The 23,581-nt window shown below is 38.9% G+C and overlaps 1 protein-coding gene across 1 annotated transcript in view; it reads right to left on the reverse strand.

The window, feature by feature from the left end:
• pcmtd1 (protein-L-isoaspartate (D-aspartate) O-methyltransferase domain containing 1) overlaps window positions 1-23,581 on the reverse strand; it is an 87,945-nt gene that overhangs the window by 23,357 nt on the left and 41,007 nt on the right. The window contains exon 3 of the mRNA XM_059980822.1: window positions 428-530. Coding sequence (XP_059836805.1) covers window positions 428-530 — 103 coding nt within the window. The remainder of the gene's footprint in view (window positions 1-427; window positions 531-23,581) is intronic.

Consider the following 23,581-nt stretch of genomic DNA (forward strand, 5'->3'; position numbering starts at 1 on the left):
GTTTCTCTACGAAAGTCCAGCTGCAATGAAAGTCCTCCAAACATCAATTCAAATTTGAAATAAATTTAGCAACCTGCTGTGGTAGTATCCCAATGATTTGTTCAGTGCCATAATTTTTAGTCGAGGGCATCTGAAGGCTTCATAGTGGTTTAATTCCTTATTCGAAACAAAACTCATATTGTCATAAAGCAACTATTTCATGAGTCTTAATGAATCAATTAGCTAATTTCTTGTCATAATGTAATGCCCTTAAATATTTTATGTATGGTCACCGTTTACATGACTTAATATCAAATTAAACAGAAAGGTTATCTTTTGCCAACTGGTGCTGTTCGAGTGCCAGGATTAGGAAAAAAGGGCAGGAATTTTAGTATTAAGCCTTGAAGAACAAAACTATTGAAAGCAAGCTCAAACACACTATACTTACTTATCAAAGCTGTCACTTTTTTTAATAAAATTATCCAATTTTTCTCTGGCATAATCTACCACATCTGCATGAATCTCAACTCCATGGTTTATCCCAAAAGGACCTAAAAAGCAAAAGGATTAAAAATAACCATCTTAATACAATAAATATTCTATTTTTACAACATAGATCTGGCTGTTAAACACTAAATAATTTAGTTCATCAATTCAGTTCTGATCCATAACTCTCTAACAGCACTTAGTATTTATTTTAAACCTTTTTGGAAGATCATCCTGACACATTTGCAAGAATGCTTAGAAAGGCTGAGGGCACAAGTACCCTGAGAAGCTTGAGCAAATGCTAAGCAACGATCGAAGAAAACTGCAGTATCGACGTTTCCTTTCAGAAACAGTGTTAGGGTGCTGATAGGAGATATTCCAACAAACATCTCTTTCACGAATGTCAAAAATAGAATAAACGACCTGTGAACAAATGACCTCATCCTCATGAAATAAAATTGACTCCCGATCAAAAATATTGGTTGGTATTAGCCACTATGTAAAAAATTTATAGCTATTTATAATGCAGTTCCTTCTTGTTTTACTTTAATGCCCTGTCCAACAGCTTCAATTTTATTCGGTTTAGCTTTAGTTACCACGGACTTGCTCGCTTTCAAGGGTGTGAAGTCCAATTAAATATAATTATTCACTTCTCTGACATTAGCAATTAATTTAATTGTTCTACTGCATATTCAAAGCTTGAATTGACTGCAATGCTAAATTTCAGAATCAAAATAGTTTCTTCTTAAGTGTACACTACTGCTTAATGGCATAGATCATAATTTTTTATGGCTGATTAACTAATTGCAATGAAACTTAGTAGAGTACATTTTCCTTAGTAAGTCAGATTCAGGTAAAACTGTCTCAAGTAAAGGCAAGAAAAATGAGGCATGTTATTTTCTATCCCAATTTCAAAAGGTCCATAGTTTTCCCAGACTCTGTAGCACTCTGTTCCAAGTATTTCGAGCCTATATGTCAAGTTGTAGCACGGCCTTCTGTTATCTCACATATTTAAAATACAAATGCTACAAACATAAGTTCAAAATTTTAACTTCTTTTCTTTAATGCCTGCATATTTAGAAACTTTTTAAGTTCTAATGATTGGCTGTTCTTAATCATAATTTCTGACACTGACAAACTCCATTTAAGGTTTTATTTATTTTTCACATTCTCCCCCTTCCCCTATCACTATAACCTCATCAAAGCATTAAAAGAAACATTTTACTGGAATATAAACCCACAAGAAAATTTTAAAAATAATATGCAACCTGAAAAGGGTTAAAAGAACCTGGAATGATTACAAGATGAAATGTAAACATAAGTGGAATGAAACAATTATCTACAAAGAATGAAAAAAGATTCAGGAAAAGACAGGGAATGCATGTTTTTCCTTGTGTGCCTCATTAACATAGAGACATAGAAAACCTACAGCACAATGCAGGCCCTTTGGCCCACAATGCTGTGCCGAACATGAACTCAGTTTAGAAATTACCTAGGGTTACCCATAGCCCTCTATTTTTCTAAGCTCCATGTACCTATCCAGGAGTCTCTAAAAAGACCCTATTGCATCCGACTCCAGCATCATCGCTGGCAGCCCATTCCACGCACTCAGTACACTCTGCGTTTTTACCTACTTCCAAGCAGCTTAAAAATGTGTCCTCTTGTGTTAGCCATTTCAGCCCTGGGGGAAAAAACCTCTGACTATCCACGTGATCAATGCCTCTCCTCATCTTATACACCTCTCATTCTCCGCCATTCCAAGGAAAAAAGGCCAAGTTCACTCAACCTATTCTCTTAAGGCATGCATTTCAATCCAGGCAACTTTCTCTGCACCATATCTATAGTTTCCACATCCTTCCTGTAGTGAGGTGAACAGAACTGAGCACAGTACTCCAAGGGGGTCTGACCAGGATCCTATATAGCTGCAACATTAACTCTCAGCTCTTAAACTCAATCCTACAGTTGATGAAGGCCAATGCACTGTGTGCTTTCCTAACCACAGAGTCAACCTACACAACAGATTTGAGTGTCCTATGGACCCGGACCCCAAGATCCCTCTGATCCTGCACATTGCCGAGTCTTGCCATTAATGCTATATTCTGCCATCATATTTCACCTACCAAAATGAACCACCTCACACTTATCTGGGTTGAACTCTGTCTGCCATTTCTCAGCCCAGTATTGCATCCTATTGATGTCCCACTTAAGCCTCCATCTGAAAGCCCTCCATACTATGCACAAAGCCCCCAACCTTTGTGTCATTAGCAAATTTCCTAACCCATCCCTCCACTTCCTCATCTATGTCATTTATAATAATCATGAAGAGAAGGGGTCCTAGAAAAGATCCCTGGGGCACACCACTGGTCACCGACCTCTATGCAGGAAATGACCAGTCTACAACTACTCTTTGCCTTCTGTGGGCAAACCAATTCTGGATCCACAAAGCAAAGTCCCCTTGGATCCCATGGTTCCTTACTTTCTCAATAAGCCTTGCATGGGGTACCTTGTCAAATGCCTTGTTGAAATCCATATACACTATATCTACGCTCTACCTTCATCAATGTGTTTAGTCACATCCTCAAAAAATTCAATCACGCTTGTAAGGCATGACCTGCCTTTGACAAAGCCATGCTGAGTACTCCTAATTATATTATGCCTCATCAAATGTTCATAAATCTTGCCTCTCAGGATGTTTTCCATCAATTTACCAACCACTAAGGTAAGACTCACTGGTCTATAATTTCCTAGACTATCTCTATTCCCTTTCTTGAATAAGGGAACAACATCCGCAACCCTCCAATCCTCCGGTCCCTCTCCTGCCCCCATTGATGATGAAAAGATCATCGTCTCCCACAGTGGAAGAATATAGTATTAATGGTAAGACTCTTGGCAGTGTGGAGGACAGAGGGATTTTGGGCTCCAAGTCCAGAGGACACTCAAAGCTGCTGCGCAAATTGACTCTGTGGTTAAGAAAGCATATGGTGCATTGGCCTTCATCAATTGTGGGATTGAGTTTAAGAGCTGTGAGGTAATGTTGCAGCTATATAGGACCCTGGTCAGACCCTACTTGCAGTACTGTCCTCAGTTCTGGTCACCTCACTACAGGAAGGATGTGGAAACCATAGAAAGGGTACAGAGGAGGTTTACAAGGATGTTGCCTGGATTGGGGAGCATGCCTTATGAGAACAGATTCAGTGACCTCGGCCTTTTCTCCTTGGAGTGGTGGAGGATGAGAAGTGACCTGATAGAGGTGTATAAGATGATGAGAGGCATTGATCGTGTGAATAGTCAGAGGCTTTTTCCCAGGCTGAAATGGCTAACACAAGAGGGCACAGTTTTAAGGTGCTTGGAAGTAGGTACAGAGGAGATGTCAGGGGTAAGTTTTTTTTTTGTTTTTTTTACACAGAGAGTGGTGAATACATGGAATGGTCTGCCGGCGATGGTAGTGGAGGTGGATACAATAGGGTCTTTTAAGAGACTCCTGGACAGTAACATGGACCTCAGAAAAAGAGGGTTATGGGTAACCTATGTAATTTCACCATGTTCAGCACAGCTTTATCGGCCGAAGGGCGTGTATTGCGCTGCCTTTCTATGTTCTGTGTTTAATTATGTTACTTCTTTGATAGTAGCCAGAAACACAGAACGACAGAAGCTTACAGCCCAGAATTAGGTCTTTTGAGCCCACCTCATCCTTTCTGATCACAATGCCCATCTATGGTTCCATATCCTACCACAGTTGGTATAAAATAACTTATCCCCCAGGTCTCCTTTAAACTTCTACCTTTCCACCTTAAACCTATACTATCTAGTTTAGTTTCCCTGATTTGGGAAAAACATTTTGCCTATCTACACAATCCATGGACCTCACAATTTTATAAACTGCTATAAGGTTATCACTTCAGCCTCTCACATACCCATGAAAATAAACCCAACCTAACAATCTCCCCTTATAATTATAGCACCCCCTCTCATTCTGCACAAAATCCAAGTGGATTTCTTCTGAAATCTCTCTATTGATATCACATCCTACTGTAGAGTGGCACCTGGAAATGAACACAATTGCAAATACAGTATAACCAATAGTTTATACAACTGCAACACAAACTTCCCAACTCTTATACTCAATAGCTTGGCCTATTAAGGAAAGCGTCTTGAAACTTTTTCACTGCGCTATCCACCTGTGATGCCGCTTTCATGAAGGTATGGCTTCTTGCTGCTTTAGCCAGCCAATTAGACCTTGTCAAAAGTCTTACTAAAGTCTATGTAAAATACATCTACCAGGTTCAAAGTTTAAAGTAAATTTATTATCAAAGTATATATAAGTCACCATATACAACCCTGATTCATTTTCTTGGAGGCATACTCAATAAACCTAATAATCATAACAGAATCAATGAAAGACCACACAAACAAGGCAGACAATCAGTGTGCAAGACAGCAACATGTGTAATTACAAAAAGAAAAAAATGAAATAATAATAAATGAACTAGCAAGTAATAAATATCGAGAATATGAGATGAAGAGTCTTGAATGTGAGTCCACAGGCTGTGGGAACAATTCAGTGATGCGACAATTTAAGTTTACTGAAGTTCTCCCCTCTGGTTCAAAAGCCTGATGGTGACGAACATACATAGAATATAGAAACTTACAGCACATTACAGGCCCTCTGACCCGCAATGTTGTGCCAACCATCTAGAAACCACCTAGAATTTCCCTACTGCATAGCCATCTAGTTTTTGAAGCTCCAAGAACCTATCTAAGTGTCTCTTAAAAGACCCTACTATATCCGTCTCTACCACCATTGCTGGCAGTGCATGCCACACACCCACCATTTTATGTGTGAAAAACTTATCTCTGACATCCCTCTAGTACCTACACCCAAGCACCTTAAAACTATGCCCACTCATGTTAGCCATTTCAGCCCTGGGAAAAAGCCTCTGGCTATCCACACAATCAATGCCTCTCATCATTTTATACACCTCTATCAGGTCACCTCTCATCCTCTGTCGCTCCAAGGAGAAAAGGCCAAGCTCACTCAACCTATTCTCATAAGGTATTCTCTCCAATCCACGCAACATCCTTGTAAATCTCCTCTGCACTCTTTCTATGTTTCCACACCCTTGCTGTAGTGAGGTGACCAGAATTGAGCAGAAACTCCAAGTGGGGTCTAACTAAGGTCTTATATAGCTGTAGCATTACCTCACGGCTCTTGAACTCAATCTCATGATTGATGAAGACCAACACACCATACGCATACTTAAGAACACTGGCAACCTGCGCAGCAGCTATGAATGTTCTATGGACATGGACCCCAAAATCTCAGATCCTGCACACTGTCAAGAGTCTTAGCATGATGATGTTGCCTTCATCAGTTTTCGTAATTATAGTCTTAAAAAGTTCAACCAGATTAGGCTGCAGAAAGGCACTTTGCCCCCTCCAAATTAGTCCAACAACTTCCTTACAACTGATACAAGTTTCACTGGACTGTTGGCTCCAGGCAGCTCATTTTGAAAAAGGGCACATATTAGCTAAACAGAAATGATGTATACATAAAAATCCTCTACAAGGATGACAATTCTAAAAGGAGTTTGTTTAGTCTTTATCATGCCATCTAGAATGGAGTAATGCATCTAGTAATGCATTTGAGTGCTTCCCCAGGACTTTTTTTCTCTGTAATTAGAGCACTTCCACAAAATAAAGGCATAACAAATAAATTACTACATTCCACAAATATTTATAGGAGAATATTTCTTTCAAAATATTAAAATCAAATCTTCCTTAATTAGTGAACAAAACTGGTTGAATGAAAACAACTTGCAATGTTAGCAGCATTCCAGGGCAACTAAAAAACCTAACACAATCCCCAGAATCTCTTCCAGGTTGTTTGGCCTGTCTACTAAACCTGCTTTTACCTTCTGAATGAAGCTGGGAATTCTGCCCTACAGTAAAGGGAAGAATTACAAACATAAATCTCTGTCAATCACTGAAGTCACGTCTGAATTGATTACCGAATCTATCAAATTGTTAATCTCCCTTATATTCAAACTTTCAAAAGCTATTAAAATACTATTGTATTAAAAAATTAAAAATGAAGGTAAAGCACAAATGGATTACATTTTAAAGAAGTAAACACACTGAAATCAAGGATAATCATTAAAATGCATTAATTAAAACGTCTCTCTCCTTTGCAGCCAGGTTCAAAAGGCAGATTTTCCATGTAAATTTTAGAAAATGATAGTGAGTTTGCACTCCATCTCCAGATATTATTAGAAATCAAAACTGCTGACATTTGATTTGCAATCAGTTGTGTAAACAATAGGAGAGCTTAGCCTAGTGAACTGAACATCTAGGAGGTTAAAGATAAACATGCAAAACTGCCAGACTTCTGTGGAAATTTAAGAGTAACATTAATCATTGGGAGTTATTGGGTGTAACCAATTAGATTAGCTTTAAAAGTAATCCAAGAACAAGGAATTCTTACAACTAGTAGCCAGTCTTTAGTGCTTGGCAAGAAATTAAAAATTAAATAATCCACTATAAGGTTTCAGGGTACTTGGAGGCACACAATAAAACAGAATAAAGTTACCATGGTTTTGTTAAGGGAAAATATTGCCTGACAAATCTGTTGGAATGCTTTGAAATAACAAACAAGATAGACAAAGGAGAGTCAGTGGAAGTTGTTTATTTGGATATTCAGAAAGCTTTGAAAAGGTGCCACACATGACGCTGCTAAACAAGATGAGAGCATATGTTATTACAGGAAAGAATCTAGCATGGACAGAGAAAATTGGCTGATTGGCAGGAAGCAAAGAGGGGAATAAAGGGAGGCTTTTCTGGTTGGCTGTCAGTGACTAGTGGCACTCCACAGGGGTTGTTGTTGGGTGTACTACCTCTCACATTATATGCCAATGATCTAGATAGCCTTACAGCCAAGTTTGGGGATGATACAAAGATAGCTGGAAGGACGGGTAGTGTTGAAGAAGCAGGGAATCTTTAGAAACAAAATTTAATATCATAAAGTTATCACTGAATCTCATTCGAGATTTACAATGAAGATGAAAAATGAACAGCACCTTCACTCAACATATGAGATTTGGAACAAGAGTGGTCAAAATTAAAATGTTAAATATGTTGTGCTTGGTCTTTTTCTTGGTATTTTCTTCACTCATAATGGATGGCATGTATATGTAGTGTTCCCTCAGCCTCTGGTCCTCCACCCGATGCCTGGAGCTTGAGTATTCGGCAGCATATCCGTGCTGTTCTTAGTAGTGTGCGCTTCTGGACCAAGATCTCAGATGTTAATCCTGGGATTTGTTGGAGCCACTCTCCCAGCCCAGGTGTCACAGCTCCAAATGCTCCTACCACCACCAGGATTAGTTTGGCTTTATCCTTCCACATAATTTCTATCTGTTCTTTCAAGCCCTGGTATTTCTCCAACTTCTCATATTTTTTCTTCCTGATGTTACTGTCATTCAGGATTATCACACCTATTACTATTGCTTTGTTTTCTTCCTTGCCCAGTGTTACGACAGTTGAAGTCAGAAGTTTACATACACTTAGGTTGAAAGTCATTAAAACTCATTGTTTAACCACTTCACAGATTTCATATTAGCAAACTATAGTTTTGGCAAGACGTTGAGGACATCTGCTTTATGCATGACACAAGCAATTTTTCCAACAATTCTTTACAGACAGATTATTGTGGACCTCCACAAGTCTGGTTCATCCTTGGGAGCAATTTCCAAACGCCTGAAGGTACCAGATTCATCTGTACAAACAGTAGTACACAAGTATAAACACCATGGGACCCTGCAGGCGTCATACAGCTCAGGAAGGAGATACATTCTGTCTCCTAGAGATGAATGTACTTTGGCGCGAAAAGTGAAAATCAATCCCAGAACAACAGCAAAGGACCTTGTGAAGATGCTGGAGGAAACAGGTAGACAAGTATCTATATCCATAGTAAAACGTGTCCTATATCGACATAACCTGAAAGGCTGCGAAACAATGAAGATGAAAAATGAACAATACCTTCAAGTACAGCAAGGAAGAAGCCACTGCTCCAAAACCACCATAAAAATGCCAGACTACAGTTTGCAAGTGCACATGGGGACAAAGATCTTATTTTTTGGAGAAATGTCCTCTGGTCTGATGAAACAAAAATTGAACCCTTTGGCCATTATGACCATTGTTATGTTTGGAGGAAAAAGGGTGAGGCTTACAAGCCGAAGAACACCATCCCAACTGTGAAGCACGGGGGTGGCAGCATCATGTTGTGGATGTGCTTTGATGCAGGAGGGGCTGGTGCACTTCACAAAATAGATGGCATCGTGAGGAAGGAAAATTATGTGGATATATTGAAGCAATTTCTCAAGACATCAGCAAGGAAGTTAAAACTCAGTTGCAAATGGCTCTTCCAAATGGACAATGACCCCAAGCATACCTCCAAAGTTGTGGCAAAATTGCTTAAGGACAACAAAGTCAAGGTACCGGAGTGGCCATCACAAAGCTCTGACCTCAGTCCGATAGAAAATTTGTGAGCAGAACTCAAAAAGTGTGTGCAAGCAAGGAGGCCTACAAACCTGACATAGTTACACCAGTTCTGTCTGGAGGAATGGAACAAATTTCCAGCAACTTATTGCGAGAAGCCTATGGAAGGCTACCCAAAATGTTTGACCCAAGTTGAACAATTTAAAGGCAATGCTACCAAATATTAACAAAGTGTATGTAAACTTCTGACTCACTGGGAATGTGATGAAAGAAATAAAAGCTGAAATAAATCATTCTGCCATTTCACATTCTTAAAATAAAGTAGTTTCTAGGATTAAATGTCAGGAATTGTGAAAAACTGAGTTTAAATGTATTTGGCTAAGGTGTATGCAAACTTCTGACTTCAACTGTATGTCTGGTTTGTTGGCCAGTACCTGCTTATCAGTCTGTATTTGGAAGTTCCACAGAATCTTAGCTCTGTCATTCTCCACTACCTTCTTGGTGTTTACCATTTGGACTTGGGAATGTCCAATCCATACTCAGCACAGATGTTCCTGTACACAATTCCTGTAGCTTGGTTGTGCTGTTCAGTGTACGCTGTCCCTGCCTGCAACTTGCACTTTGCTACTATGTGGTGGATGGTTTCAGTGGATTCCTTGCAGAGTCTGCATTTTAGGTCTTATCTGGTGTGATAGACTCCTGCTTCTATTGCTCTTGTCCTCAACATCTGTTCTTTGTATAGCCATAAGCAGTGCCTTTGTGCTATCCCTGAGTCTTGCCATTTCCAGTCATTGGTAGGACTTTCTTACGTCAGCCACCTTTGATATCTGGCACTGGTACATCCTGTGCAGTGGCTTGTCCTACCATGGCCTCTGGTCCTGTGGCTCTGCTTCACTCACTTTTATTTCCGTATCTCCTGCTTGCTGTCTGAAATATTCTCCTAGCAGGTTGTCCTTAGAAGCCATCTTCCTGACATACTCATGGATGTATCACATTTCTTCCAGGAATGTGGGATTGACACTTCAAAGTCCCCATCCTCCTTTATTCCGGTGGGTGTACAGTCATTCAACATTGGACATTGGATGGAATCCTCCAAGTATCATTAGTAGTTTCTGGGTCTTGATGTAAGCGGCTTCCAGTTCATTCCTTGACCAGCAGAGTATTGTGGCTGGGTATCTGATGACTGGTAGGGTGAATGTGTTGATGGCTCTGATTTGGTTCTTTCCATTCAGCTGGACCTGCCTCACTCTTTGGAGGTACTTGGATGTTACAGCCTTCTTTGTGTCCTCGAGTCCTCGGGTATTTATAGCTGTCCTGTCCATCTGGTACGTGGATTTCAGGTAATTTGACTCCTTCAGTCTTGATGAATTTGTCTCTTTTCACTACTACCTGGCTGCACTTTCCCAGTTCAAATGACATCCTGGTGTCTCTACTGTATACCCCACCCTTACCAGGTGGTTTAGTGAGTCAGTCTCTTTCATTTCTGGCATACAGCTTGATGTCATCCAAGAGATGGCTGATATATACACATAGACACCTACAGCATAGTAAACTTTACACTGTCTCATTCAGGCCTTAAAATTTTATCACTGTGGAGGACAGGGGAACTCTGCTTGGCAAGTGAGACTTGTGGCTGTGAAACAATCTCAGGTTCTAGGACCTCCTTTGTGGTGCTTGCAAAAGTTAACTTTGGGACTGGAAGAAGTGGTTATGACAGCATTGGACAATTGACTGTACTCTCCTAATATGACTGATGTATCATCTCCAGACAGCATCAGACGCCATCTCCAGTGTGTAGGAGAGTGGTTTGTTTTTCATCTTTCCAAGTGCTCACTTTTGATTATCTCTCTAGTCCCTCACCAAGACTGCTTGCCCAGGAATGAAACATTGAACGTTCTTGTTTGAGGAGCCCTCAATTTGTCTCAACTGTTTTTACTATATACCCCTTCTGAGAGTGAGATTGAGAGGATCCAAGTGTGCACAAGGGACAATCCAGTAACAGCATAGCTGGTGAGTTGTTGTTTGTGGAGTGTGCTGCACTATGATATGCAAGAAAGAATTTGGCCAAATTCTGATTCAGTGCAGTATGCTCTGCTAACATTGCTTGAAATGTGTTCTTCAGACTCTGGCCAAAACTTTCCACCAGGACATTTGTAGTTGGGAGGTACCATACAGATATAATATGTCTTAATCCATTCATTTTCAGGAATGAGTTAAACATGTTCACAACAAACTGTGGTCCATTGTCATTGATTAAGTGTTCTGGAACACCAGTCCTTCAGAAAAGGCTTCTCAACCCATCAACAGTGTTTGAGGCTGTAGTGGAGGCTATTGGCAAAACTTCTGGCCACTTTGTAGATACCAAGAAATTTGTGCCCATGAATGGTCCAGCAAAGTCCACATGAATTCTCTGCAAAGGCTATGCAGGCCATTCCTAAGCATAAAGCGGTCCTGTTTTTGGCACCTTCTGGATGTGTTGACATCCTGAACAGTGCATGGCAAGTTGCATAACTGCTGATCTGTCTCAGGCCACCAGACAAAGCTTCCAGCCAATGCTTTCATTTTAACTATGCCTAAATGACTGGCATGTAGTTCCGCCAACGCTTTCACTCTTAGCTTGGATGGTACAATCCACAATCTCCACATATGGCATCCTCTGAAAAGAGCACGTTCATCCCAGTGCTGTTAAAAATAGGGAACTGGAATTCCTGTGCACATTCCACCCATTTTGGGTGGCCATGTAGACCAGAGACAGCGTGAAGTCTTTTCTAGTTTTCTTTGAATCATCTCTGCTGTAATAGAGGGAGACTCATTACAGAGAACACGTCAAGAGGAGTGTCCTCTTCCATAAATTTTTCAGGTATTTCCTTTTCTAAGGGTAAATGGGATGAGCCTTCAGCATTTCCATGACTAGTCGTCCTCTTATATTCATCTTGTAATTGTGTCCTCCAAGAAATCAAGCCAATTTCTGCATTCGTGCTGTTACTGTTAGTGGAAAACCCTTCTGTAGATTGAAAATGGTAGCCAGTGGTTGATTATCAGTAATGAAGATAAACCCTCTCCAAAACAAGTACTGGCTGAAATGTTTTACACCGTTAACTAGACTCAAGGCCTCTCTGTCAATCTGCCTAATTTTTCTCTGCAACAGTAAGGCTATATGGGGTTTGCTTCCATCATGTGACATGAAAGCACCTATACCTATACCGTAAGGCAAGCTTCAGTAGACGATGTGCATCATAATGTGAGTATGGTGACTGTATTCACTATTTGCTTTGCCTTTTGGAAAGCCACCTCACACTGCTTTGTCCATTGCCATTTCTGTCCCATCTGTAGTAATGAATTCACGGGGTGGAGCACAGTAGCCAGGTCTGACAAATCATAAAATGAACCACAACTGTGACACATTCTTTGGTCTTGGGGCATTCATCACTGCTTGAATTTTCTCATCACACTTGTGTAAACCTTGTTCATCAGTGGTTTGTCCACAGAAAGTGACGCTTGGTTTAAGGAATTCACACTTGTTGTGACATGCTCTGAGTCCATAATCTTCTAATCTTTTTAAAATGGTCTTGAGATTTTAGAGATGTACTTTGACATCATTACCAGTAATAACGATGTCCTCCAGGTAACATGGAGTATCTGGACAGGCTTCCAGCACCTGGACAGTAGCTTTCTGCCAGAGTGCAAGTGCAGAAGCTACTCTAAAAATAAGCCTACTAAAGCAATAAAACCTTGTATGAGTACTTATGGTGAGAAACACTTTGAACCTATCTTCCATCTCCACCTGTAGTTAGGCCTCATCTAGGCCACTATGCTTAAGTGTTTTCCACCAGAAAGGTTAGCAAAGATATTCTCTATCGTGGACAGAGGGTAATGATCTACTTTCAGTACTGGGTTGATGGTGATCTTAAAATCACCAGAGATCATGATAGGACTCAATTTTCTTGGCCACTGGTGCAACTAGCATTGCTCATGGGCTCCACTCAACCTCCGAAACAATTCCTTCAGTGTCCATGTGATCTAACTCAATGGCTACTTTATCACGAATGGTATAAGGAACCAGATGGGTTTTGTAAAATCTGAGCGAGCGTGGCATTTCAATTTAACACTATTTTACTCTTGATATACTTTTGAGTTTTCCAATACAATCCATCATCTTTCTTAATTTGCTGTTGATTCTGTTGCAGGGGATGTGGCATGTAAATGGTGGATGGATCTCCAGCAATTCAGTCATAATTGTCTCAAGTCAATCATGGCCAATGAGCCTTGTTGGTTTTTAATTTCACTGCAAAAAATGTAATTCCCACAGGAGTTATCTTTTCTCCAGTACATGTTTTTAATTGGTTATCTGCATGCTTCAGTTCAGTATTACTGGAATGCCACCCAAACTCATTTTGTGTAATGACTGAATCAGCCAAACCAGTGTCCAATTCCATTTTAATTAATTTGCTGTTCACTGCTGGTGTAAACTACATTGCTTGTTAGTTTTTGCATTGTAAATCTGAAGGCTACCGGGTCCTGTATCATTATCAGATTTTTCATCAAGAGCATGCAGATTTGTGTTCTTCCTGAAACTGTAACTTGACTTTTTAAAAAATCTTTTTCTCTTCCCTGTGCAGTCCATTTATTTTTGTCAGCTTGACATGCTCTTTCTAAGAGTCCTACTTTGTTGCAATTTCAGCAAGTTTCACATCTAAATCTGCATTGGTCTGGTATATGTGACTCCTTTCCAAATTGGCAACACAATTTGCTCAAACTAACTGGTTTCTGTTTAGACATTGAAATTTTGTCCATGCTCACTTTCATTCCTAATTGCAACTCAATTGCACCTCTGGCTGCTGATTCCAATGATACAGTGATTTCAACTGCTTTTTTAAATATAAGCTGTGCTTTAGTTAGGAGCCAATTTTGAATTCTTCTTTGTAACAATCCACAAACTAAATAACCTTTCAGTGCATAGTTAAGTCGATCATTGAATTGACATTGCTTGAACAATTTTTTCAATTTACCCAAAAACTGTAATAGATTCTCCTTCCTTTTCATTCCGCTTATGAAACCTCAAGCATTTTGCAATCATAAATGTCCCTGCATTATGTTCATGATATCAGCAAAGCTAATTTTGGCTGGTTTGGTTGGATTAATTACACTTAGCGAACTGTATGCTTTCCCACCTATTGCACTCAGCAACACTGGCACTTGTTTTCGATCGACTATTTCATTTGCTTCAAAATATTCCTCAATTCGTTCAGTATGTATCATCCAGTTATCTGTTGTGCGATTGAACGAGTCTATTTTTCCAATGTAGCCAGCCATTTCTGCTTTATATTTATTCATAAACATGGTACATAATGACAATGATAATAATTATCATCCAGTACTCAATGTTTATGAACCTGTGGCCAGAAACTAATTAAAAGAAAAACACACCATCTGAGATATTTGTCTATTTAGTTTTTCTTTTGCTTTTTTTCTTTAGTGAGGCGCTCACATACAACTTGGTGGCATAATGCCATATGGCATTCATGTACTTCTTACATATAACCCATAACGAATTACGTGAACAAAGAATGCTTCATCAAACAACATATTTACAATATTACTGAAATACTAAATACATCATAGTCCTTTTCTACCTTACTCTAGATTATTCAGCTTTCTTTTTATTTTGTTCAGTCTATTGGCAGATCTTGGTTTCCTGTAGTGAAGGATTTCTTCAACTTAGCCCAATATTAAGGAGATTTCTTAGACATGTAAATTTTGTAAGCAACGAACAGAAAACCTTATTGTTTAATTGCCTTAGTTACTGAGATTTTGTCAATATGAAAAAGTTAAGATTTACGACTTGTTTTTAATCAATCAAAAAAGCTTGAAAAGATGAACAAATATAGAAATTGTATTTTCACTAAGTACAAATCAACACTGTAATGAAAGTATAATGAAGAACATTATGGGAATCATATAAAGGCCTCCAACTAGTAGCCAAGATGTGGGGTTGAGATTGCAAAGGGAGCTAGAAAAGGCATGTAATAAACACAATTGTAATGAGGGACTTCAATATGCAAGGGGATAGGGAAAATCAGGTTGCTGTTGGATCACAAGAGAGTAAGTTTTCAGAGCAGCCTATGCTTGAGCCTACTTGGGGAAAGGCTATCTTAGATGAGGTGTTGTGTAATAACCCAGATCTTATTAGGGAACTTAATGTAAAGGAACCCTTAGGACGCAGTGATCAAATATGATTGAATTCATACTCAGTTTGAGAGGAAGAAGCACAAGTCACATGTATCGGTATTGGAATGTAACAAAGGGAAATACAGAGGCATGAAAGAGGAGCTTGCCCAGGTGGATTGAAGGAGAATACTGGCAGGGATGATGGCAGAACACAGATGGCTGGAATTTCTGGGAATAGATCACAAGGCTCAGGATAGATATGTCACATGGAAGAAGTAATTCTCAAGTAGCAGGGGTAGGCAACCATGGCTGACAAGGGATAATGAGGGCTGCATAAAAGCCAAGGAAATAATATATAAGGTAGCAGAATTGAGTGGAAAGTTGGATGATTTGGAAGCTTTTAAAATCCAACAAAAGGTATCTAAAAAGCTATATGGGAAAAGAATAATAGGGAGGTGAGAGTTGATATTGGACCACTGGAAAATGATGTTGGTGAGGTAGTAATAGAGGCAAAGAAATGGCAGATGAACTTAATGGGTACTTTGCATTAATCTACACTGTGGAAGACATTAGCAGTGTGCCAGAGGTTAGTGAGCATCAGGGAGCAGGAGTGAGTGCTATTGTTATTACAAAGGAAAAAAATGCTAGGCAAACTCATAGGTCTGAAGGTGGATAACCTGGACCAGATGGACTACACACCAAAGTCCTGAAAGAGGTTGCAGAAGAGATAATGAATGCATTGGACATGATCTTTCAAGAATCACTTGATTCTGGCATTGTCCCGGAGGACTGAAAGATTGCAGATATCTCTCTACTCCTTGGGGGGGGGGGGGGGGGGAAGGTAAAGAAAGGAAATTATAGGCTAGTTAGCCTAACCTCAGTGGTTGCGAAAGTGTTGGAGTCTATTACTAAGGATGAGGTTTCGGGGTACTTGTAGACTAATGATACAATAAATCAAAGTCAGCATGGCTTCTGTCAAGGGAAATCTTGCCTGACAAGTCTGTTAAGAGTTCTTCACGGAAGTAACAAACAGGATGGGACAAAGGAGAGGCAGTGGATGCCATTTGCTTGGATTTTCTGTAGGCATTTGATAAGGTGCCACACACAAGGCTGTCTAACAATAAAATCCTATGGCATTACAGGAAAGATATTGGTATCGATAGAAGAATGGCTAACAGACGGGAGGCAGCAAGTGGGAATAAAGGGAGCCTTTTCTGATTGGCTGCCAATGACTAGTGGCGTTCTTCAGGGGTCAGTATTGGGACTGCTGTTTTTCACATTGTATGTCACTGATTTGGATAATGGAATTGGTGGCTTTGTGGCAAAGTGTGCAGATGAAATGATGATGGGTGGTGGGGTAGTTAGTGCTGAGGAAGCAATGTGGTTGCAGCAGAAGTTAGACAAATTGGAAGATTGGACAACACAACAAAAGAGGCAGATAGAGTACAATGTTGGGAAATGTACAATAATGCACTTTGGTAAAAGGAACAATAGTGCAGATTATCTAAATGGGGAGAAGATTCAAACATCAGAGGTGCAGAGGGATTTAGAAGTCCTCATACAAGAATCCCAGAAGGTTAGTTTACAGGTTGGGTCTTTGGTAAAGAAGGCAAATGCAATTTTGGCATATATTTCAAGGGGAATAGAATATAGAAGGAAAGAGATAAAGCGGAGGCTTTATAAGACACTAGTCAGGCCGCACTTTAAGTATTTTCAATGGTTTTGGGCCCTGTATGCCAAAAGGGATGTATTGTCATTCGAAAGAGTCCAGGGGAGGTTCACAAAGATGATTCCAAGAATGAAAGGGTTAACTTAAGAGGAGCGTTTGGCAGCTCTGGGCTTCTACTCATTGGAATTTAGAAGAACATATACGAAGTTTGCGGTTCTTTCCCAGGATTCCTTGCTGTTGCAAACTAGTTATTTTCCTCACAAGGTCCCAAATGACACAAGTTATTACAATTAGTCAATGGCTTCAACTTATTATGTATCCTTGAACATAATGGCCAACTGCTCCTTAATATTAGTAATTTGAAAGGCTTCACAAAGCACTAAGTCATTTTATAGATAATTGGACTACATAACATGACATACTTAAGTTTAGCCAACAGCTACACTAAGTTAAGTAGATAGATGGAATTTTACCTGTGACCTTTTAAAATTTTCTAACTTTATCTTTCCAATTATATTTGACTTACTCAATTTTTGTAAATTTGAGGCCTTAGAAGCTGGCTTTTTCTGTTCTGTACTCTTGATTACACATTCCCATCACTCCACTAGTTGTAAATGTGCCTGCAGCTGGCATTGCCTATGGCGTAGAAACTTCCCTTTGACCTTCTTTATCTCTCCATTGTTTTCCTACTTTAAGAAACCACTTACAACCTATTTTTGTCCAAGATTCATTTTTCATGTTATGCAATGTCAAATTTTGTCTAATGAGCCACTTGAAAGGTTTTGCAATATTAAAGGTACTCCAGAAACACAAACTGATGCTGATTAATAAGCAATGTCTCTTTCACATCAGTTACTCTGAGAGATTTCATTGTTCCAGGAACAGACAAGTATGACAAAACCACCTTCCCTCTAGCTCTAAAGTCTAAAGCTATAGGAAAAAGTATTAAAGGGCTGACCATTTAGAACTGAGATGAAGAGCGATCCCTTTTTCAAGTAATTCTCAAGGAGGCTGCTGTTGCTCATATCATTGAGTACATGGATGGCAGAGGTTCATAGCTCTTTGAATACTCAGGGAATCAGTGGAAATGGGGACCAGGTAGAAAACATTGGAATGACTTAACAGATTTAAGAGCTGGTTTTATTTCAAAAGTCTACCACAGGATTCTATTGCATCTTTTTTTTTCAGTTCGAGTCTGTAGAAGGTTTGTAGTCATCAGATTATGTACCTCAGATAAAGGAGAAGGAAACAGCTATGCTAGTATAATGTTTGCAGCAGCCAAGGGTGGAAGAAAGAAGAATATCATAAAAATGTGTTTACTGCCAAACATTTAGTAGATCGAGGTAGCAAATCCAAAGCTTATACATATAGTGGCTAAAGTTACACTCTCAACCTACAAGTACTTGTTTTGTGCCCTTAAGACAACAAACTATGACAGAGTAAGGACTACTACTATTACCTGAAATGAAGGAGATTATTGCTAGGAGAATCTTGCAAAACTAAACCTCTAGAACAATAACCTTACTATTTAGAGGCTAATCAAGAATAAATACTTACCAAACTGAGAAATGAGAGAATTTCACAAATGAAGGAGATTCACCCCAAGTGTCTAAAATATCTAGCAGCCAAAAATGGCCTAGTGATATACTGATTACCTTACTAACCATATTAATAAACTAGAAATCATGTTCAAATTTATAAGGCACTGTAAAATTATTTCAAGATATGGAAATCATTAGTTTTTATAAATAATTATAAAGTTATCAGGATATCATAGACTCCAAATGGCTATCCCCTTGAAAGGAGGAAACTGATTCTCTTTGCCTGTTCTAATCAACGGATGACTCGAGTCTCATAACATTTTGGATGCTCTTCCTGTAACATTATGCAATCACCTTCACCGACATAGTTTTATGATGAACCACTTTTTTCTTATCAACTTTGCATCCAGAATCTAAATCAAGATGCAAAGTATCCATAGATCAATATGGTTTTGACCTGAAACATTACCTCTTTCCAAACATTCTCCCTGACCTTCTAAGTTTTTCCTGCTTTTTCTGTCATTGATTACCAATAACTATCAATTATTGCTGGCTTGGATATACTTTATGTATCGACGTCAAGCCATCAACTTTAAAATGCTACCAAGAGGTGTAGAAACAGAAAATTATTAGGTAGGATTGAGTAATGGTTGCAAATTTTGTGTGAGAGAAGTTTTCTTATAACGAAATAGATGGAAGGCACAGACGGCACCAAAAAATCATCTTACAAGATAAAGAGAATCAAATAAGATTGTGGCTAACTTCAGATATCAAGAAAGGATGCAAATGTCTTTCAGATATTTAAATATTGTTCACCTGTAAAAGTTTTCATTGCAGCTGGGCATACTTGTACTTATGCATATGACAATAAACTCGATTTTGAGGTTTATCACTCAATAAGCAGCAGATTGTACTATTAAAATTAAGATACAGCCCTAAAGAAAATGCAGTAGCAAGCCGGAAACATATTTTCAAGAACTAGTTCTCCTAGTAAGTCCTCTTCATATACAACCTCAATAATCAGACAAAAGGTGTTAACATCAGAATCTTTTGTGAACCCTTTAGAATTTTCTCTATTTCTGCATAAATATGATCTAAAATATGATCAGATCTTTATGCTAAAAGATCTAGAACTAGATAAAGAGAGCCCAATTAAATAAATAACACAGTACATTATACTTGTTCATTTATTTATTGGTAAAATTGATTCAATATTACATGTATTTGTAAGGATAAGTATGTGAACCTTTGCCTTCAGAAAATGGTGTGACTCTCTTGTACAGCAACAACTTCAACCAAATGTTTCCAGTAACTGTTGATCAGTAGTGCACATTGGCTTGGAGGAATTTTAGACCATTCCTCCATACAAAACGGTTCAGTTCATCAATATTTCTAGGATATCTTATATGAACAGCCCTCTTCAGGTCATGCCATTGCATCTCAATTGGGTTAAGATTGGGACTCTGACTTGGGCATTTTAAAACACAACTGTTTTTCTTTTTTAAAACATTCTGTTGTTGATTTGCTCTTGTGTTTCAGTACATTTTGTCTTTCTGCACCACCCATCTTTTATTAAGCATCAGGCTGTGGACCCCGACATTCTCCTGTAACATGCCTTGATACAATTTTGAATTCATTGTTCCCTCAATGATTGCAAGCTGTCTAGGCCCTGAGGTAACAAAGCAGTCCAAACCACGATGCTCCTTTCATCATGCTTCACAGTTGAGATGAGGTTTTGCTATTGGTGTACAGTGCCCTTTTCCCTCCAAACACTGCAGTGTGCATTGCTGCCAAAAAGTTTAACTTACGTCTCATCTGTTCAGAGAATATTGTCCCAGAAGCTTTGTGGAATATCCAGGTGGCCTGTGCAAACTTGAGATGTGCCACAATGTTTTTATTGGAGAGCAATGGTTTCCTCCATAGAGTAAATACACCATTCTTGTTCAGTGTTTTTCTTACAGTGGACACATAAACCGAAACTTTGACAACCTCCAGAGATTTCTGGTGGTCCTTTGCTGTTACCCTGGGATTCTTTTTCATCTCCTTTAGCATTGTACATTGTACTCTTGGTATGATCTTTGCAAGTCCCCCATTCTTAGAGAGAGTAGCAAACAGTACTGAATTTCCTCCATTTGGAGAAAATTTATCTTATTGTGGACTGATGAACACTCAGGTCTTTGGGAATGCTTTTGTAGCCTTTTCCAGCTTCATGCAGCTCTACAATTCTTCTTCTAAGGTCCTCCGAAAGTCGAGGCATGGTGCACATAAATAGATCTTTCTAGAGAAGTGCAGGTCTATCAGCAACCTGACTTTCTGTGTCTTATTCAAAGGGCAAGGCATCTCTACAACCCACACCTCCAATCTTAACTCATTGACTGGATCACCTGACTCCAAATAGCTTTTGTAGAAGGCATTACCCCAGAGGTTCACATACTTTTTTTGAACCTAGACTGTGGTTGTATAAATGGTGCATTCAGTAATGACGAGAAGTAGTACAATTGTTTACATGTTATTAGTTTAGGCAGATTATGTTTGTCTATTATTGTGCCTTAGATGAAGATCATGCCACATTTTATGAGTAATTAATGGAGAAAACTAGATAATTGCAAAGGGTTCACAAACTTTTTCTTGCAACTGTATACTTCATTAGGAATTTGAGAAGATTTTATCGCACCAGACTCTGTCAAATTTCTACAGATGCTCCATGGAGCATTCTGGCTACATGCAGTTTTATCTGGTATGGAGCCTCCACTGCACAGGACAGGACTGAAAGAGATTACTGAGGACTGTAGACTCATCAGGCTCCACAACATGGACACAAGCCTCCCCACCATCGAAGTTATCTTAAAAGGGTAATGCAAAGTGTGGGGTAAAGACCCTCAGGACTCAGAACATGCTTTCTTCTCATTACTGCCATAAGGGATGTGGAACAGGAGACTGAAAACTTATCCAGTCAAATTATTTTTTTTGTTTTTTCACTATACTGCTGCCAAAAAATAACAATTTCCATTACATATAATCAATACTAATAAATCTGATGCTGATTTTATCCCAACTTCCTAAGATTCTAAGCATGGGAGAAGTATAATTTGCTTACAATGATCAACATGACTGGAGAACAGCGAACCATCTTGACCTGCTGGTGGGGCTGGTCAGTTAATAGCAGCTTGTGGCGACCCACTTCCTCGTGCACTCGAACCGGCTCACAAATAGCCAGCGTGCTGGCGCAAAGGCCAGTCACAAAAGGGCGCCAGGTCTGCTTCACCAACAAAGGGAAAAGGCTGCGGGAGATTGTGAGTACGTGCCCTTACAGCATCTGTGCCCGGGGAGGGCGGGATCAGGGAGGCTTTAAAGCAAGGCTGTGAAGTTCGAATAAAATCTTTCTTCAACTGCAGTTTACCGACTCCGTGTCGTTATTTTAGCACTGCGTGTAGCACACCGCTACAAGCTCAACTTTTAATCTGCTTCTCTACATTTTGTTGTTCAATCTCCATGACTGTCTTACAAAATATGATTGAATCACTGGAAACACCAAATAATCTTTTAGTAAAAAGCACCATCTGTACCATGCCTACAAACTAGCTTACTATAATTAGTTCCATAAAATATATCCTAAAATGGTCAGTAATTACATTATACCCAAAATATCAACTGATGGTCAGTACAAATATTCCATTTGAAAACAAAAACAAAGGAAATCACATTCATATGGTACCTTCACAAGTTTTGAACTCTTCACAACTAATTGAATATTTCTAAAACTCTAGCCATTTCAATAATTCAAGAAAACATAATAAAACAAAAATGTTCAGATAAACCAGTTTTAGTGATATTGGTTGAGAGATAAGAATCAAGGACTCATGCATTATTCTTTACACGCAAGTCTGGCATTCTTTTATATTCAGAGAGAGCAAACAGATTCTTAGTTAAAAATATCATCCAAATGCTTGCACCTTCACCAGACCTTAGCAACATTTTACAAGGTGTAAATGTGTGAAATATCCAAAATGGCTGCAGCATTTGAAATATTACAAGTTACCAGTGTATTAATTGGTAATTATGATGCTGCAAGTATAAAGGCACCTATTTAGAACAACAAAGAACTTAAGTTGTAGCTGTGGTTTACAATTATTACCCTCATGGTACTTCAGAGGTTCTTTGCAGCTTCAATAAACATAGCCATGAGACCCCACTAAATGGGTGTTTTATCATCCTTATGCCATGAAGACAATGGTAGAGGGAGCATGGACACAAGCATGCAGCAGCAACTAATGACAATATTATACAGCAGAAACTTCCAACATAATAAAATAGTCAGCAACAAGATCTACATGCACAATTTATTTGATAAAGGGTCTAACATTGCATATTTTAATGAATTAATTATTTTTAATGTTCAAATTTGTTTACTGAACTGATTTTGATTCAATGGACTGAATCCTGGGCATGGCAAAACTAGTAGATGGAGAGAGGTTGTGTCAATAAGGCTCATATTCACTAAAAGTTTAGAAGACTGGGAAAGAATCTCGTAGAAGTCTATAAAATTCTACCAGGAGTTCAAATCTAACAACTTCTTCATCCTGATGGTGGTGATTCATTACCATGGAAGGCTGTGGAGGCCAAGTCACTGAGTATATTTGAAACAGAGGTTGATAGGTTCTTTATAAGTAAGGCAGTCAAAGGCTATGGGGAGAATACAGGGGAATGTGGTTAATAGGGATAATAGTTCAGCCAAGATGGAATGGCGGAACAAACTCAGTGGGCCAAATGGCCTAATTCAGCCCCAATGTCTTATGATCTCATGCACAGATTATTTTGAACACAACTGCATATAACAAACCTTTCTGCTCAGTCCATACCACTATTCATGCTCAAAATAACTATTCCCTTCCAAGTGCTTACCCACCTTCAGAATCAGAATAAGGTTTAATATCACTGGCATATGTTGTGAAATTTGTTATATTGTTCTTCTTATATGTTACTATAGTGTTTGCCTCAAAAACCTTGTGATGACCTAATCACCAAGAAGAATCTTCTTTATTCCATATTGGATTTCTTACAAATAATCTTAATAATGGTCAATAGCTTTGTTCTTCATTTTATTTTGTCAAAATTAATTAGAGTTTTAAAAAGGTTTTTTAAATTATCCTTCAGACTTTTTTCAAGAGAAAGGCTCATTCTGTTCAATTTTATTTACCAGCCTCATTTCATCCACTGGACTGATTCCTGGGGATGGGAGAAAACAGCC

The sequence above is a fragment of the Hypanus sabinus genome, chromosome 1 (assembly GCF_030144855.1).
Source record: "Hypanus sabinus isolate sHypSab1 chromosome 1, sHypSab1.hap1, whole genome shotgun sequence".
Lineage (NCBI taxonomy): Eukaryota > Metazoa > Chordata > Chondrichthyes > Myliobatiformes > Dasyatidae > Hypanus > Hypanus sabinus.